This window comes from Crinia signifera, chromosome 6 (genome assembly GCF_055691185.1).
Source record: "Crinia signifera chromosome 6, ASM5569118v1, whole genome shotgun sequence".
NCBI classification, from domain to species: domain Eukaryota; kingdom Metazoa; phylum Chordata; class Amphibia; order Anura; family Myobatrachidae; genus Crinia; species Crinia signifera.
Window position 1 is genome coordinate 90,785,148 of NC_139222.1, and position 19,634 is coordinate 90,804,781.

The 19,634-nt window shown below is 41.8% G+C and overlaps 1 protein-coding gene across 13 annotated transcripts in view; it reads left to right on the forward strand.

Moving 5' to 3' along the window:
• The window catches only part of ZMYND8 (zinc finger MYND-type containing 8), a 98,120-nt gene that overhangs the window by 69,869 nt on the left and 8,617 nt on the right, over positions 1 to 19,634 (forward strand). For 11 of the 13 annotated variants that reach the window (XR_014444403.1, XM_083146430.1, XM_083146432.1 and 8 more), the window contains 10 exons: positions 2,271 to 2,348; positions 3,858 to 3,973; positions 8,146 to 8,627; positions 9,244 to 9,384; positions 12,694 to 12,846; positions 12,951 to 13,466; positions 14,299 to 14,697; positions 15,212 to 15,396; positions 19,034 to 19,114; positions 19,263 to 19,341. Coding sequence is in view for 12 of the 13 variants with exons in the window: in XM_083146430.1 (XP_083002556.1) it covers positions 2,271 to 2,348; positions 3,858 to 3,973; positions 8,146 to 8,627; positions 9,244 to 9,384; positions 12,694 to 12,846; positions 12,951 to 13,466; positions 14,299 to 14,697; positions 15,212 to 15,396; positions 19,034 to 19,114; positions 19,263 to 19,341 (2,230 nt within the window). In the remaining variant the exon portion in view is untranslated. The remainder of the gene's footprint in view (positions 1 to 2,270; positions 2,349 to 3,857; positions 3,974 to 8,145; positions 8,628 to 9,243; positions 9,385 to 12,693; positions 12,847 to 12,950; positions 13,467 to 14,298; positions 14,698 to 15,211; positions 15,397 to 19,033; positions 19,115 to 19,262; positions 19,342 to 19,634) is intronic. The other 2 variants (XM_083146441.1, XM_083146438.1) reach the window with 1 other exon arrangement.

The window sequence follows — 19,634 nt, forward strand, 5'->3', positions numbered from 1 at the left end:
TCATACAGGTCCATTTACTTAGAGCTTCAACAGGGGCTCTTTGGCTTCAGTGTAATTGATCACTTCAAGTCTATTATTGAAATATCTAAAAACAAATGAGGCACAGATTGGTGTTCTTTTTAAGACCAGTAGCTTTCTCATGCTCCTTCTGAACTCTTATCCCTCTGTAGCTCCCAGTCTGCTGAGAAGCAAGGGTTTTAAAGTGCTGACAGTACATTGGCACTAACCACTTGTGGCAGATTAGAATACGACAATGATTGCACGTGTTAAATGGGCCAAGTTAAGTGGTTCTGATCTGCAAAATTCTGTGTTTCTAGGTTCAAAGTATTGGCTCTGAAACATGGCACTGAGAAAATGTAAAATATGTATATGTCTATGTAAGATGCTTGTAGCTAGAGGAGACACTGGTGAATTCAGCTCTGGTACCGAATTTATAAGGAATCTTTTCACCATCCAATAATAAGTCCATTACGAAACCCATTGATATTGGACCGTATTGGATACATCGTGTATTTTGAGAACCTGTTTTAAGAATTTTATATCTGATGAAGTCTTTCGGGACGAAACGCATAGGTTTGGAGTTTATCTTGTGCTGTTCACAACTGAATGAACTGCAAACAAACGGATGTCAAATTTTATTTTTTTATAATAAAAATTATCACATTACCATATTTATGCACCTTTATCAATCTGGGAAATGATTGACCATTTAATGATATAACATATTGAAGGTGGTGGAACTTGTTAGCGCTCTCTATCCAGACGGCGGCAACCACCCAAATAATATTCACAGAGGCAGGAGTTATATATATATATATATATGTGTATATATATGTGTATATATATATATATATATATATATATATATATATATATATATATATATATATATATTAGCGTCTGATGCCTCTTTTAAAAGCTACGGTTTATAAAGTGATGGAAAGTATTTGGCAGGATTTCAGACTGGTAAACCAGTGTCTGAACATAAACATGACCAGCCTCTCTTCGGTAGAACCTGATGGGATGTAGCCGCCTTCTTTTCTTTGATCAATGGTACAGATGCCTAAGTGACAGGATTCCTATATCTGGGTTATTTGTAGATCTCCTAAGACCCCACCCAGATGAATTTTTACCATCTGCTTCCCAGGAGACAATGGTTCCCTTGCCTCTCAAGGGGACCATTTAGCCTTTTAGTCGCCTCTGAAGCGTTCTTCCCTGTCTCAGAAAAGCAGAGAGTAGGTTGGGTTTATTATTACAATCTTTTCCTACTCCGAATGTCAGACTGCACTTTTGGATTTTCTTTTTAATCTAAATTCCCTTAACACCCAACTTTAAGTGATTGGGATATAGGATGTCTGAAATCAGTCATAAACGGTCTGGAGCAAAGTAGGTTTATGTTCTCGATCTACATCAGAGCTGCATGCTTGCATGTCCTGTTCTAGGAATGTGGACAACTGCTTAGATTCAGTCCAGACTCATTATCATTCTCAGGCTTTGCTTTTTGGCATGTCTACAGTTCTGAGGGTATTCACAAAGACTATGGTGGTGATAACTGTTCTTTTGTTATCCAAGGAATGATCATTGTTCCATTTAAGGAATTCTACTCTTTTGACAGATGGAATTGGATCATCATTTTCAATATCATCACTTTGAGAGCTACAGAGGTTCCAGTTATACCTTAATGTTATTAAAATTAGATGACGAATTTGTATGTGGGAGACCGCATTAAATGGAAAGATAACATTGACAGTCTTCCTGTTCAGATCCTTGTATATTATGTCAACACTAAATAGATCAAGCTTTGTCAGGATGTGTTACAAATAAAAAAAAAAGTTTCATTCAATTAGAAGTTCCAATTCTAACTGTATTTATAATAATAAATGGATGATCACATGGTAATTGTTTTCTCTACAACACAGGCAAGGCAGCTGCCATTTTGACGACTAGTTATACCATATCAGACCTAACTAGTTGCAATTCACGGAATGCGTGGGGCCAAAAAGATCACAATGCCAATAATGAGCTCAATGAATGTAAATAATGACTTGTTAGATTCATATTGAGTTGAGAAATAACTGCTCTTAGATACCTGGCACATGTATGTATGTATGTATGTATGTATATATGTTTTTATATGTATGATAGGTCCAGCTGTACTGCATATTTTCAGATTTATTCTATCAAATGTAGATCATGTCATTGCCAGTTGTGTAATGTCAGTAGGGGAGGCTTCTTGCTGAATATAACCTGTCTTGTTTTCTGTGTTTCAGATGAATGAAATTGAAGTCTGCCCTGAATGTTATTTAGCTGCTTGCCAAAAACGAGATAATTGGTTTTGTGAACCATGTGTGAGTATGTTATCCCTCCGCACAAAAGATCACATTGCCTTACCTGACGTGCAGTTTTATCCACATGCAGTTTATAGGACAATGTATTGTATAATATTAGCAAATGTGTATACTGGTTTTATTAATTTTGAAAGAATGAAAAAGTTGCGTTACATTTTGAAATCTCTAGCATTAGTCTTACAATAAGGGGCATTTAGGAAGACAGACTTAGTCCATTCTCTTAGCATTGTCAATGAGTTATACATTTTCATGTAGGAGTAACTTGTCTGTTTTAAATATTACCCATTTTTCACTGTCATTGACAAGTCTACCCTGGTGGTGGTTCAGTGGAAAAGGGTAATTGAAAAATAACCTGGGTCCAAGTGACCCCTGAATCCTACCTAGGTAGTTACCAAGGTTGGACCCAGGAAGGACCAGATAAAGGTGCAGTGTACAGGGTGACACAGGTCATCTGTCTCTAGGCATAAATTAACTGCAACATTGGAATGCCAAGTGCATATTACATTTAATTGTGGAAATCAAAGTCGTTGGTGATTAGGACCAAATAGTGCCAATTGCTTACAGTGTTCTGATACTGTCCATTCACTTTATTATTACATATTACATGTTTTATATGCATTGTTCGGTATTTGAAGTTAATAAGTAAACCTAAATATTGCAATATCCACACTAGATGAATTAGTGATCATTCAAACTGCATCTAGAAAAATCAGCCATCGACTAATTTTATAGGTTTGAAGATTTACCTGGAAAGTTCTTGGTGAAGAGAGTAAGACAGTCCAAGATTCCCCCTATATTACATGTTTAAAAACCTTGTAATACTCCTTTTTTTCCCCTCATTGCTATCTTAAATCACTCTCTGGTGCTTTTCTGTGCTTCGATTGGGCCTAGAAATGTTATTTTCTACAAAAATGCAAAGTAAATATCCGCAATGGATGGGACCCTGCAAGAAATCAAGCTTATTGGTTGGGGTTATATGATGTGTGCCCTCAGAGAAATGTATACCCCAATTCTTCAACCATCCTAGCATCTAATGGTACAAACTTATGTACCCCCAAAAAGACTGCCATTTCTTCTTTAACTCCTGCAATGCTTAGGATTTAAGTAAACTTGTCCTGCGCACTGTGTAGTTTAAATGGCTTACATTAGTATAATAGGTACAGCATGGTGATATCACAAAACAGTATTTCGACGTGAGCATCTCCGACTTCTGTACTGATCAGCATGCTTATCAATACCTTGCTATACTGATGTTTTTATAAGCTAGAGCTGTGTTTCATGCTGGTCCCAACTAATTATTTGATGTCATAAAGAAAGGATGAAGGTCATGCAAAACCTCTATGATCATGTATTGTGGTGGAATCAGTGATAATATTGAGTGGCAGTAACTCTGTGGTTTAAGAATTATGAGGCTTACAGATAAGTTGATTTTACATACAGTAGAAATACATACTGTAAATACCTTTTTGCACCCTTCTCCGTTTTAATGGTGTTTTCTGTATTCTTTAGAGCAATCCACATCCTTTGGTCTGGGCAAAATTAAAAGGATTTCCTTTCTGGCCAGCAAAAGCCCTCAGAGACAAAGATGGTCAGGTGGATGCACGTTTCTTTGGCCAGCATGACAGGTGGGAGCTAACCCTAAATGCAGAGGTTTCTTTTCTTTTCCATATTTACTTTAAATGATCACCGCTACTAATTCCAGGAAAGCAGAGTATTTAATGTGTCCTTGCCTCTATTTTCCTTTCATAAAGAGAATAGTCCTGCTCTATTATACCTCCAACATAACGTCTAAACATTTTGTAATAGATGGTAAATATTCTATTATTGCTCACACACATGATTTTTTTTTTTTTATGGACAGGGCTTGTATAACACTGTGTGGAGGCAGAACAATCACACGCAGAACTTCTAACAGTATAGTATATGGTGTATACTATTGGGGTGCAGTACACACAAAAAATAAAGAAAAGCAAAATTAATAAAAAATTTTTTATGGACGGGGCTTGTATAACACTGCGTGGAGGCAGAACAATCACACACTGAACTTCTGACAGTATAGTATATGGTGTATTGGATTGCAGTGCAGCACACCACACCACAATGAACAAAAAAAAATGACTGACAGCCTGCCTGTGTACTGTACCCCACTACACTGGCTGACAGCCTCTGCCCTCTGCGTACTGACACAGCCTGCCTAACACACGACCAGTACAATAACCCGGCACAAACCCCTCTGCACTGCACAACACCCCTCTGCACTGCACAACACCCCCAGACCCCTGCACTGCAGAGCTGTGCGCAGGGCCGGTGTAAGGCTTCTCATCACCCTAGGCAAAAGTTCAACCTACTGCCACTCCTCTCCCCCCCCCCCCCCCCATATTGCCACTAATAACCATATTCCAACATCAATGCATACTTGCCTAACATTCTGGAATGGCAGGGAGCCTCCCACAATTGAGTGGTCTTCCCAGCCCCTCAGGTAGGTGGGAAAGACCCCTGCTTTCTCTGGAGGCCCCCAGCACCCTCCCCTTTGCCACCCACAACAGAAGACAGGAAGAGAAGGCAGCAAAATAGGAAAGTATGCCTCAAGAGGAAGTATAGAGGTGAGGTCGTAGAGGTTCCACAGCAACCACCTGCATTAAGTACAACAAGGATCCTCACAGACATCCTTGATTTTTTGCTAGGCAGACTTGGTGGTGCCCCCCTAGATCCTGGCACCCTAGGCAGCTGCATAAAGCTGCCTAGTTGTAGAGCCGGCCCTGGCTGTGCGCAGCTTGTGAAAGCGTGTGAGAAATGGTGCCAAATTCTCGGGACACCGAGCCTTTAGACACGGCATCTCGCGAGAATCCGATGCAAGATTACCGCATTCAGCTGCACTCGAGTTTCCGAACAAAGCCTATGTCTAATTATAAGTAGCATTTATTGGCTTCCACAATATTCCACAGACCCATATAGGGTTATGCAGAACAAATATGCTTGCTGCTCAACTACAATTTATTTCTAAACTAATTAACAAAAATACTGGACAAACATAAACCATAATCTGAAACTTGACAAGCAAACACATATCTTAGTATGGTGGTTATGGCCAAGAAGGCAGGTGGAAAAAGGTGGGTGGGATTTAAATGGTCCTTTTAAACAATTAAAAAAAAAAAAAGAATATAAAAAAAGAAAAAAAGAAGCCGATCATACTTGTACCTAAGCAGGGGCGTAACTCCCATAGACAATGGAGGCTCCGGGCTCCGAGCCCTGAAGGGGCACCTGCATGTAAAGCAGCACTTGTGGGGTTCACAGCGGGGTCCAAGGGTGACCACTGCTCTTGCAATTGAGCATTGCAGCCCACCTGTAGTTAATTGGCTCTATACCAGGAGCCCTACTAACAACTGCAATAGGTGATAGGATGGCTTCTGCCTAGTACCACTTAGCCTGAGCTTCAGCATGCAATGCTACTGAACTGAGATGATACGCACAGGTGAATGTTGACTCATCCCATATTTTGGGTATGTGTGTGGGAGGTGGAGTATCTCAGTTGCCCAAATTGCCTCTGGGCAACTGAGATGAACTATCTTTGGCCAGTAAGCCTGCAGCAGCTGGTGCCCACTTCATCGTTTTTTATTGTAAACCCTTCTTTCCTCCAGTCACTGTCTGCCCATTACCAAAATGTGAACACTTACATTAGCTTCTCATAAATTCATATCATGTGTTATGCTAGTCCAATACTTTTGTTATTTAGTGTAGTATTTTGTTTGCAGTTCAACTACAGCATACTTTATTTATACCGCTTGATTCTGAGAATGAGTAGTTTGGATTACTCTGTACTGTATGTGGCGACTGATGTGGGGCAGCAGAAAAGGAAAATATATTTGAAGCTAGTAAATACTGGTGGAAGTGATGCAATAAGGTTACCATATTCCAGAGATTAATTGACCGTATTGTTTTCTATCGGATGACAATGTGTTATATACTGGCAACGTTAAGGGAATAAAGATTGTAAACTCCATTGGATTAGGGACTACTTTAATTGGGCAATATTTAGTGAAGTGGAATGTGTGTGTGTTAACTGATAACTAATAATCAATGAATAACTAAAGAGTGACTTCAGTAGACATACATCCTCTGTTTAGAAGGGTTCTCCAAGGGTTACGTATCCTTATATCTGCCATGAAATCCTAAATTACTTTGGAATAGTGGGGCAGATGTATTAAGCCTGGTAAAGTGATAAAGCAGTGATAAAGTGGAAGGTGATAATGAACGAGCCAATCAGCTGTGTTTGAAAAATGACAGTTAGGAGTTGATTGGCTAGTGTGTTATCACCTTCCACTTTATCAACACTTTTTATTACTTTATCAAGCTTCATAAGTTGCCCATACACGGTACAATTATTGTATACAATATCGCATCTCATCGCATAGGTTTTGCAATGCAATGAGATGAGATGAGATCTAGTACAAAAAGTATGCGCAGCACATACTTTGTGAGCTGTGCAATGAGATGTGTGACGGGAGCGCGCATCTCATCGCACATAACAATTGTACCATGTATGGGCACCTTTACATCTGCCCCAATGTGTATGGTTCTCTTTTTGCCTCCCCTCAAACTTTGAACAATAAAAGAATAATTCTTTAAAAAAAAAAATTGAACGTTGCACAATCTGTATTTAGACATGTTGAGGTGTGTTTAATCATGATATTGTTCTTTTATGAGAGAGTCCACCAACTCTTATCCAAAAAAAAAAAAATCCTTGGTACTTGTTTCCCAGCACGGCCACACCGATTTCCATCGGGGTGGTCGTGTCGGAAAAATCACGTCGGTCGCATCGCATGCGATTTGGTCGCATGCGATGCGACCGACCCGATTTTTTAATTGAATCAAATGTGAATAGGGTCCCTGGGACCCGATTTTACATTGGATTCAATGTAAAATATTCCCTAGACCCCAATTTTACACCGTAAACCCCACCCCACGATTGACGCCAACCCGAAGCGTGGCGAGCGCAGCGAGCCCGCGAGGGGCGTCGGTGCACGTCCTCCGACCTTTTCATTCCCCTACTATCCACGTCGGCGGGGAGTTGAGAATATAAAGTGTGACGAGCACAGCGAGCCACCGAGCCCGAAGCGTGGCGAGGGGGCGCGTATAACTTCAAGCGCTCGCCACGCTTCGGGCTCGGTGGCTCGCTGCGCTCGCCACACTTTATATTCTCAACTCCACGCCGACGTGGATAGTAGGGGAATGAAAAGGTCGGAGGACGCGCACCGCCGCCCCTCGCGGGCTCGCTGCGCTCGCCACGCTTCGGGTTCACGTCAATTGTGGGGTGACGACGGGGACATATATAATGTGAAATGGGTCATATTGGCCCATTTCACATTTTTTACTATGTCCATCTCATCTTGCGCCATTATAATGGCACAAGACCGACGCGATGCTCCCGATTTCAATGTTAAAAAATATTTTAACATTGAAGCCTATGGCAAAATCGCGGGCATCGCGTCGGGGCCAATGTTAATGGTCGCGACCGACGCAATGCCTGCGATTTTCCCTTTGCCGGCAAAATGGACCTGATTTCAAAGGAAATCGGGTCCATCGCGGGCATCGTGTACCTTAACTTAAAGGTACACGATGCCCGCGATTGTGGCCGTGCTAGGAAACAAGTACCAAATCCTTTCTTATGAAGGCCACACATACTCGTGTGGACCAGCCCAATAAATGTCCCATAAATGCACAGCACTCCTATTTTGTTATGCATTCATTGCATTTTTGTATCCGGCGATGTTGAGAAATGTTTGTTACTTTCTTTCAGGGCCTGGGTTCCAATGAACAATTGCTACCTCATGTCAAAAGAAATCCCTTTTTCTGTAAAAAAGACAAAAAGCATCTTTAATAGCGCCATGCAAGAAATGGAGGTGTACGTGGAAAACATCCGCAAGAGGTTTGGCGTATTTAACTATGCTCCATTTAGGACGCCTTACACACCGAACAACCAATACCAAATGTTGCTGGACACCGGTAATCCTAGTGCTGGCACTGCAAAAACTGACAAGCAGGAAAAAGTCAAATTGAACTTCGACATGACAGCATCACCGAAGATCTTAATGAGCAAGCCCATGTTAAATAGTGGTGGGGGTCGGCGGATATCATTAACAGACATGCCCCGCTCTCCGATGAGTACAAACTCATCCGTACACACTGGCTCAGATGCGGAACAAGATGCTGACAAGAAAGCAGTGTCCAGTCATTTCAGTGCAAGTGAGGAGTCCATGGACTTTATTGATAAGAGCACAGGTGAGAAATCAAAGTAACACAAAGCTGAGCATTAACTATACACACCGGAGTCTACATTTATGTGGATATTACTTTGACCTCACTCTACATCAATTAATCTGGCCAAATAGTGGAGAAGAGAGAGGACAACTGAATTAGAGAAGGGGAACAGATTGCAAAGATATTACAAATTGTGTTGTGGAGGGAAAGAGAAAAGGGAATAATATTGCTTATTGGGACAGTAACTAAAAAAAGTAAGTATCGATCAATTGATATAGACTGTTATGCAGATGCGGCAAACTATGGAAATAAGCCAGTTTGCCAAAACATAGGAAGAAGGGGTAGAAAGGCAGCTGGCAGGGTGAAATTTTGGCTGTAAAGAATAATGTTCTTAATGAATAATTATAAAAATAAAAATAAATTGATAGCTGTCTATTTGATAGCTGTCAAATTTTACTATTCAAACCATTTGTTCTTTTATCTGCTAAAACTGTATTATATAAATTGTTAAGACTTATTTTATGTAAAATAATACCCTTTTTCATAGCAGTAGTCCCAAGTAAAGGGTGGGCTGAGGTATTTGGCACATACATCTCCCGCTGGCCCTAGTTTAATAAATTTGTGTTTTGTTTTACAGCCTCTCCTGTAGCCTCAAAAACAGGACACAGTGGAAGCGTGTCGGACAGTCCTAAACCTTTCTCTCCTCAGTCTTCCACACCAATAACATCCAAACCAGAACGAAACAGCAGCACGGGCAGCATACTCAACCTCAACCTTGGTCAGTGCTCAATTTTAATGAATTGAAAATAGATAACAACTAAATGGTCACTAATCATAATACAATCCTTGTTTGTGGATGCTCACCTTAGGACACCAAGAAACAAAGACTATGGGGTTGTTTTGGAAGAAAGGTACTTGTTTCCTAGCACGGCCACCCCGATTTACATCGGGGTGGTCGTGTCGGAAAAATCGGGTCGATCGCATCGCATGCGATGCGACCGACGCGACCGACCCGATTTTGGACCCGATTTTTTGATTGAATGAAATGTAAATCGGGTCCCTGGGACCCGATTTTACATTGGATTCAATGTAAAATATTCCCTACACCCCCAAATTTAGCGACGTAAACCCCACCCCACAATAGACGCCAACCCGAAGTGTGGCGAGCGCAGCGAGCCCGCGAGGGTCGGCGGTGCGCGTCCTCCGACCTTTTCATTCCCCTACTATCCACGTCGGCGTGGAGTTGAGAATAGAATAGTGTGGCGAACCTGTGAAGTTATACGCGTCTCCTCGCGGGGCTCGCTGCGCTCGCCACGCTTCGGGCTCGGTGGCTCGCTGCGCTCGCCACACTATTCTATTCTCAACTCCACGCCGACGTGGATAGTAGGGGAATGAAAAGGTCGGAGGACGCGCACCGCCGCCCCTCGCGGGCTCGCTGCGCTCGCCACGCTTCGGGTTGGCGTCTATCGTGGGGTGACGATGGGGACATCTATAATGTGAAATGGGTCATATTGGCCCATTTCACATTTTTCACATTTTTTTAAAGGTGAGATGGACTTAATCAAGTCCATCTCATCTTGTGCCATTATAATGGCACAAGACCGACGCGATCCTCACGATTTCAATGTTAAAAAATATTTTAACATTGAAGCCTATGGGGAAATCGGGGGCATCGCGTCGGTCGCGTCGGGACCAATGTTAATGGTCCCGACCGACGCGATGCCCCCGATATTGTACCTTTGCCGGCAAAATGGACCTGATTTCAAAGGAAATCGGGTCCATCGTGTGGATCGTGTACCTTAACTTAAAGGTACACGATCCACAAGATTGTGGCCGTGCTAGGAAACAAGTACCAGAAGAAACACTACCATTGTAGTGTACAGTAGCATCCAATATCTCCCTGTGGGAATAGAGGAACTGCTCCTTGTACCAGGCCTCATTGAGGAAGCCACTGAAGATGATGGGTGGGATGCGCTAAAGCAAAAATGCGGTACAAACCCCCTTATTTGGAGCTTTACCACATTTTCGTATGTATTAAAACCCGCATGTTGGGTTACTGATTCACTATAGAAGCCTATGGGCTTCTTTCCGCGCCACCGCCCCCCCCACCGCTCCCACCTAATGACTTCCTCCTCGCTAGCACTGTACTTCCCCTTCCGGGTGCAAGGAGGAGGAGTAGGAGCCGACAGCAAGCAGCCAGGCACAGTGGCAACAGGAGGAGGGGGAGAACAGTCAGGGACTCGCTGTCATGTCACCAGCTGCTTCGCAAAGGGCAGCTCTTAACGCAAGAGCTGCCCTTTGTGATAATATTGGCATATCTTAGTGCGATTTATTATTGATGCGGAAACCGGCGATGTGCAGCGAAGTGGGGCGGCGGATGTTAATGCATCCCCCCCACCATCTGTTCACTACTGAGAATAGGGATTGACTAAAGATCTAGGTGCAGCTAGTTCTAACAGGCACATGCACACTGATAAGAACCTGCACTGGAGCCTCTATTAGCTGCTGTTCTCCCAGAAGGGAGGAGGTGGTTGCCTATTAGTAATAAGCCAGGAGCTGATCACTAATCAGGTGGTAACTTTAATACTAAAACAGATCTCGCTAGGTACAGAGGAGCATAAGGGGATATGTCCAATGAACAAGGTACAACTCTAGATTGGGCATTAGTTGTAGGTGCGTATCCAGAGAAGTAAGCAGTTGCTGGGCTTTACCTCAGAAAGGAAAAACTGCCCCCACTGACAGACACTCTGCTTGTGTATTATCTGTACCCTTCTGTATTTCCCCATGGGGTCTGAGATGGGGGCAGTGCCATTATGTGTGCAGTTGACCGTTGTTCTCTCTCTCATGCATCGAAATCACATCAAAAAATGTGTCCTGGGACGCAGCAGAGACTCTGAAGCAGGGTCAGTGACTTTTAGTAGGATTTGCTGGGTGGTAATGGGGGTGGAGAAGCCATGCGTTCAAAGAAACATAGCCAGTCATACAGAAGACCATAGCCAAAGTAATAAACTGCACTTGTCGTCAGCCTCAATGGTTGCTATATTGGGCACAATCTGTCTTAGATTCTTTAGAGCATATGCAGTCTAAAAGTATACTTAAGGTGCTTCTATTTGAAGATTACATGTTTTTTGTTTTGGCCACAGACAAGATCCTCAGTCAGGCCATGGGAGGGAAAGCTCTTCTTTCTCTTTGTTAATGTAGCCAGATTTAGTGGACTGAGGGGCAGATTTATTAAGCTCAGTGAAGTGATAATGTGGCGTTTTTTTATCACCAGCCAATAAGCTCCTAACTGTGAAGTTACAGGCTTGGTTTGAAAAATGACAGGTAGGAGCTGATTGGCCGGTGATAAAGACCAGACAACTTTATCACTTCACCGAGCTTAATAAAACTATCCCTGAGTATGTTATCTCTTAATTTCTCATGTAGGTCTATTGATTCAAAACCTTCTCATATGTTGCACAAAATAAAGGGAAACTGGGTTGAATCGTTAAGCATCCAAACCCTGTGATATATAATTTGCATGACAGACTCTAGGTCCACCCGTAAGTACCTGATGGGGAGGCCTTCTCCTCTTCTGGGTAGGTGATGCATCTCCACTTCTGACACCCGAATGAGAGGAATAATATAAGGTGTGCCCAAAATTAAAAGGAGACTTTTGCTGTATCGATGTTGTATCTAATTGCAGTGGGTTAATGTGTATGCTAATAGATTGTGTGGCGTTTTTCTCAGTTGTGTATGTGTGGTGAACGGCTTGCTGTTAGAGATCCTCAAAATATCTGATAAAAATGCCAGCATATCTCACGGCGACTGTTCCTTTTTTGGGTGCAATATTTAACGAAACTTCAATTTATTGACTTTGGCTGTATTTGTATTTATACTAAAAGGACAGCCGCAGTGAGCGGCACTGCCACTTTTAGCGGATATTTTTTGGGATCTCTTACAGCAACGTTGGCACGCAAAGGGTCAAGTAATATAAAATTTTGGAGATCTATCAAAGCATGTTTTTTGTGTTTAAAAGAAATGCACATTTTACGTCTTTTTCATGGCTGAAAAGTACTCCTAAACTAATGTGAACTTCCATTTTTAGATCGTAGTAAAGCGGAAATGGATTTGAAGGAGCTCAGTGAATCTGTTCTTCAGCAGTCCACACCCACCCCGCTCATATCTCCCAAGAGACAGATCCGGAGCCGGTTTCAGCTCAATCTTGACAAGACTATAGAGAGCTGCAAAGCCCAATTAGGTATCTCCAAATTTTTTTATCACTTCTCATGCAAATGGACAATTAAAACCTGCATGGTAGATTGTTTGATTTACTGGGCTGGTTTATCATCTCTTTAAATCCAGGAATTAATGAAATTCCGGATGACGCATACGCCGCAGTGGAGCACAGCGATTCCGAGGAATCTGAGAAGACCGATTCTAGCGATAGCGAGTATGTGAGTGATGAGGAGCAGAAACCAAAGAATGAACGTGATGACGACGACAAGCAAAGTGTGAAGGTTGAAAAAGAAGTTTCTGCTTCATCATCGATAAAGAAGAAAGTCAAGCCCTCAATCCCGGCAGAAGTAAAGGATGAGGCTAAAAGCTCATCCTTAGCAACAGAGAAAGCGGACACACTGGTTAAGGAGAAGGCTGCTTCAGCTGTAGCGAAGGATGTTCCAGACAAAAGCAAACCACTGCCACACACTGCTAAAGAAAAGCTGCCTGGGAAGGACGAGACTGACTCCCCCATGGTACACCTTGGACTGGATTCTGACTCCGAGAATGAGCTAGTGATAGATTTGGGAGAGGATCACTCAGGGCGAGAAGGACGGAAAGCCAAAAAAGATGCTAAAGAAACCCCAGCAAAGCACCCAGAAAGTATGTTGGTGGTTATTATTATTATTATTATTATTATTAATATTATTATTATTAATAATAACACTTTATTATCACTCCTTATTCTGGGGACAAGCATTTGCGGATGGATGCGAATCAATACTGCTTTTGCACATCAATGTATTCATGAATAGTAGACCGAAGACTTGAAAATAAATGTGTTAATAAAAGTACTCCTACAAATACATTCTACGTACCCATAGGGGTATTAAAGTGTAGCCTGTATTCACATATAGGAGGCAGCCATGAAATAAGCTGAACCAATATTTATCACAGTAAAGCCTATTAATGCACTAAGAACTCATGACATCACTGAGCAATGAGGAACTAGTTTCTTGTGAATAGATCCGCTAAATATTGAGTAAATAAAAAATGGCTTCCTTAAATATCTATATCAGGGATGGGGAACCTTCAGCCCTCCATTTATTGTTGAACTGCACATCCCAGGATTTCCTGCCACAGTTTTTCTATTTCGTCATGATAAAACTGTTGCAGGGCATGCTGGGATGAGTAGTTCAACAACAGCTGGAGGGCCGTAGTTTCCCATCCCTGATCAAGATGGATAGATGGATCCATTTTCAGGAACCAATTTAATTTCATATCTTTTAAAGCAGACTGGCTAGCCGAGGGGAGCGCAGTGCTAAAAAATGTATGTACTGCCCAAAATGTCTGGTAATGGTGCTTGGGTTCATTTGTAATAGTTGATGGTCTATATTGAGAGGACTTCTCACCCATTTCAGGTTATTTAAAGCTTAAGTATTCATTGTGCTAGTGTAAAATAATAATAATAATTTCTGAATGGTTCTCTGTGCAGCGAAGGTATCAGCTGCAGCTAATGCCAGCAGCCAGCCACCGGCAGAAACCCCCATCATGACCCGATCTGCAGCCCAGGCGGTCCCTGCAGTCGGGGTAACAGTGACCACCAGCGCAGTAGCAGCGGTGACTGCTCCAGCTGCTGCTACAGGCAGCCCGGTGAAGAAACAAAGACCCCTTCTGCCGAAGGAGACTGTCCCCACCGTGCAGAGAGTGATGTGGAATTCTTCCAGTAAGTTTCAAACCTCATCCCAGAAATGGCACATGCAGAAAGTTCAGAGACAGCAGCAGCAACAGCAGCAGCAGCCTCCACCACCACCACCACCACCACCCCCAACCACACCTGCACCACCACAGTCTCCGCAAGGGACGAGATACCAGACACGGCAGGCTGTTAAAGGTATAAACCCCAGGTCACAACCAATGTACCAAGAGATACTTTTTGTTTTATTCCCTTTTATTCATTGATTCTTGGTGCCCACATCTATATAAGCGTGAGGATCCCACATTTCTATTAAAATGAAATGGACGTCCTTAGCAATAGTTGTAGTTTTTTTCCTAAAGTAATAAGAGGCTTTATGTCTTCATAATAGGATTCATAAAATTTCACCTACTCCTGTACATTTTACAAACGCTTGCATTAAATGGAATGATCGATCATGTGACATGAGGTGAGCCCCCTCAGGGTCCCTGTCCGATTAAATCAAATGTATTTTTTGTCAGAGAAATAGTCAGGCTTTCTGGGAGAATACAATTTCAAGTGACACAGCAAATATACAATAACCGTTCTATAACTTGTGTACTCTGGAGTACCTCTAGATTTTGCTAGAGGAAGAAAGGAACAAGTGAATATGTACGTTATTGCCATTAATGATGAGATAAGTGTAATGTGATGAATCTTCTTGTGATTATAGCAGTGCAACAAAAAGAAGTAACACAAACCACCACTACATCCACCATAACCCTGGTGACCAGTGCCCCACCACTAGCAATGGTGACCAGTCCCGGACAGTCTCTGACCACGTCAATCACTAACGACCTTCCTATAGCTACTGCCTCTGCTGATGTTGCTGCTGATATCGCTAAATACACCAGCAAGGTAAGTACATCATCTGTTAGTGTTTCACAGCAGCATCTCCTTATGTTGCTCGCTTTGTAAAGCATATTATTGATTTTAATTCCAAAATACTTTCAAAAGTCAACCTGCAGCCACAGTAAGCTAGACCTCATGTTACTCGCCCTGCTCTATATTCACAACGGTTAGTAAGAGGCTGCAATCATGTTCGTATCCAAGGTGCTCAGCACCAAGGTCTGTCCAGTAGCTGGCATTGGTAGGCAAGCTGACATCATTTTCAGCACAAGGAATTCATCTCCTCTACCACTGACTACTACCTCCAGAATAACCGACTTGTAGCCTATAGTACTGGTGACGCAGGGTAAGCAATGAGATCCTGCCTTCACGGTAGGGTAACAGCAAAGTGTAAAGAGAAAGATTAAGTAAACTTGTTTGTACTGAGTTCATCCCAATCCTGTTTAGAAGGTCACCACACTTGCAAGCGCGCACAAGTCACATGGATTGAAAGTTTCCAAATGTCTAGTCTTGAAATTTTGCCTCTTTCCAACCCCCACTGCACTTTTGTAGTCACAATTGGTAAACCATCTAAATCTAGAATACTTAAGTTTACATCTTGAGCCCTCTGTTGAACATTTTATAAAGTAACATACATACATAGTAACATAGTATTCCACGCTGAAAAAAGACGTTAGTCCATCGAGTTCATCCTATCTGACTTGTAACTAGTGACTTAAGTGAGTCATATCTATAGGATTCCCTTAGTGGCCAAAAATGTATCCAATTTTGATTTAAATTCATTAAAAGTAGTTGCTGTAACCACCCCCACCGGCAATGAGTTCCAGAATTTTACTGCTCTAATTCAGTACAGAATTTATTTTCCTCAAGCCTCAGTACATGCCCGCATGTCCTAAGTATAGGCCTGTTAGTGAACAAATCATCTCCCAGTTCAATATGATTCCCAATCCTGTATTTGAACATACTAATCATATCACCTCAACCTCCGTTTCTCCAGTGAAAACATATTCAGCCTGGTTAACCTATCTTTGTATTCTAGTGATTCAAGACCTTTTTTTCTAGCTTAGTCACTCTTCACTGTACCTGTTCCAATTCATTTATGTCCTTTTTAAGGTGCGGTGCCCAGAACTGAACATAGTATTCCAAGTGTGGTCTCACCAATGCCTTGTAAAGAGGCACTATCACATTGGCATCCCTTAAAACCATTCCCCTTTTAATGCATGCCAGTGTCCTGTTTGCTTTTGCTGCTGCAATTGAGCAGTGTGCATTAGTACCCAATTTTTCATCTATGATGACCCCCAAGTCCTTCTCTACAACAGAGTTGCATGCTCAATTTTGTTCCCATAATTACTTTACATTTATCAACGTTAAACTGCATTTTCCACTTTTCCGCCCACGTTTCCACTTTAATTAAGTCATTTTGTAGTTTATCCATATCCTCTCCTGAGTTCGTTTCCTTACTCAATTTCTTGTTGTCTGCAAATATTGCAGTTGTACTCACTATGTCATTTCCTATATCAGTAATGAATATATTAAACAAGGTGGGTCCCAATATTGAACCTTGCGGGACTCCACTTCGGACCTTACCCCAGCTGGAATGTATGCCATTTACCACCACTCTGTCTGATCTATTTTTGACAAACCCATGCTGAGCCTTGCTTATCACCTTCTCCTGTTCTAAGAAATTTTGGATACGATCTCTTATTATTCCTTCTAATATTTTCCACACAATGGATGTAAGGCTGACCGGTCTATAATTTTCAGGGTTAGTTTTGCTACCTTTCTTCCATATTGGTACTACGTTCGCCATGCGCCAGTCCCTTGGTACCGTCCCCGAGTATATTGATTCCTCGAATATCAGATATAATGGTAGGGCTATGACAAAACTCAATTATTTTACTATCTTCGGGTGTATTTCGTCCGGGCCAGGAGATTTGTTACTATTTAGGTTCTGTAATCTTTTTATGACTATTTCATACAGTTTGGGAGCCGAGCATTTAATCTGTGGGATTTCTTCTGAAGATTCTTCCCTTGTAAATACCGAAGCAAAAAATTTATTGAATAATTCCGCTTTCTCTTTTCCTTGAATTACCAGGGTACCCTGCTTATTTTTTAGTGGGCCAATATTTTCCTTCCTTAACCGTTTCCCGTTTATATAACTAGACTTTTTTGGAATTAGATTTGCTATCTGCGGCTATTTTATGTTCAGTCTCTAATTTAGCCATCTTGATTGTATTTTTACATTTCTTATTATATTCTTTATATAAGGCAAATGATTTTGGTGTCCCATCTTGTTTAAACGCTTTGAATGCCCTCCTTTTTTTAGCGATTTCAAATTTGTCTTTGGTGTTAAGCCACATAGGTTTCCTTTTGACATTTGTTCTTTTATTTACCCTAGGAATACATTTATCAGTGCCCTCCAGCAGTATTTTGTTTAAAGTTTGCCATCTTTTCGGAATATCCATACCTTTAAAAAATTCCTTCCAGTTTATATACTTTAAGGACTCCTCAAACTTACCACAGTTTGCTTTTCTGAAATTTAAGGACCTAGTTGCTCCAATATAATTTCAGGGCTTAAAGTGGTCATGCAGAGGTGGGGCAACTCATTTCTCTATGCCACCTACTAACCCCCCCTCCCCTACCCCCATTAGGCAGAGACAGGGCCAGTGGTAGGGTTCTTGGCATCCCCCTGCAAACTAGAATGCTTTTCTGTGAGAATTACTGTGCAGGGCTAATGTGGAGGTTAAAATTATCCACCTCACCATTAGAGGTGGTGGAACTCCGTTCCACCCCGCTCCCTCTCATTTAACCCCTATAATTATCTTTGTTAAAATTTTAATTAAATATGATCATATTGTGATCACTGTTCCCCAATGTCTCTATTGTGGTTATGTTAGTAAAAGCGGCGTACAGTATCACATGCTGATAGAGAGCGCATTATATGCACTACTACTGTTAGAGACAGTTGGCCAAATTAGTTTTCATTGAGTATAAATGCTATACCCATCTCTTACCACAAATAAACACATTGGCAAAACCTTGACAACATTACCTACATTATCGGTATCTGTAAAACGCTGTCAACAACCACATGTCAAATGCTTTTTTTCTTGCCATGCAGTTTTACTAGTGTTTTGTATGTGTATTTTTTAAGCCTTGCAATGCAGAGGTGATTTTTCTCGTTCCTATCATCAGACTCTATAAATAGATTGCAGTGATGCCAATGGTACGCTAAAGAATAGTGCGTTTTAGGGGGGACTGTTATTATTGTGCATAATATGTATATGTCATTTTTTCAGTTCATGAATGTCCTGAAACGGGTGCTAGTTCATAGTCATGTTCATAAAATGTGTGAAGTTTAGTTTTTTCCTGACCAAATGAATCATAAACCAAAGAGGCAGCTAGTGATATGAAAGATTCTATATTTCTGTAATATATATGCGCTATGTAGTATGTTAGTAAATAGTGTATATACTATTGCCATGATACATAACATCTCTTGTAGTATTATAAGATCTTGGTGTCCAGTCGTAGTTCCTATGTGAAAAATATAACCTTTATGTGAAACGTTCTGTAGTGATTACAGCTTGACATAATTACTGATATAATCACCTACAGTATAACATGTTATTCTCCTTGTTTCTAGATGATGGATGCAATCAAAGGTACTATGACGGAAATCTACAACGACCTGTCTAAGAATACAACCGGGAGCACCATAGCCGAGGTATACAGTGTATGTCTTCTGGCTTCATGCGTCGCTCCATCAGATAAAGTTATCGCTAGTAGTGATGTCAGATGATTGCTTGTGAGATAGTTGAAAAATGTGTAGATTTATCCGTCGGTCTCATCTGAATTATTGCTCCTCCTCACAGATCCGACGCTTACGGATTGAGATTGATAAGCTACAATGGTTGCATCAGCAGGAGCTGTCGGAAATGAAACATAACTTGGGTAAGAAGCAGGCTTGGGAGTCAATTGGATTGTGTTTTGTATGCTGCAGTTCGACCACAGACTCTCATAACATACACACAGGGCCGTCGAGAGGTATTCTGGGCCCCGGTAAATTTTGGGGGTGTGGCCTAACATTGGGAGGCGTGGCCACCTCCCGCTATTAGGCTACATCCCCAAAATGTTTGGGGGGGGGTGAAAAAACACTCTAAAGTTGAGGGGGTGGAGTGTTGTTGTCTCCAACCCCCCCCCCCCCCCCCCCCCCCCTCAGCAGCGTGAGCTCTCATGCTGTTAGT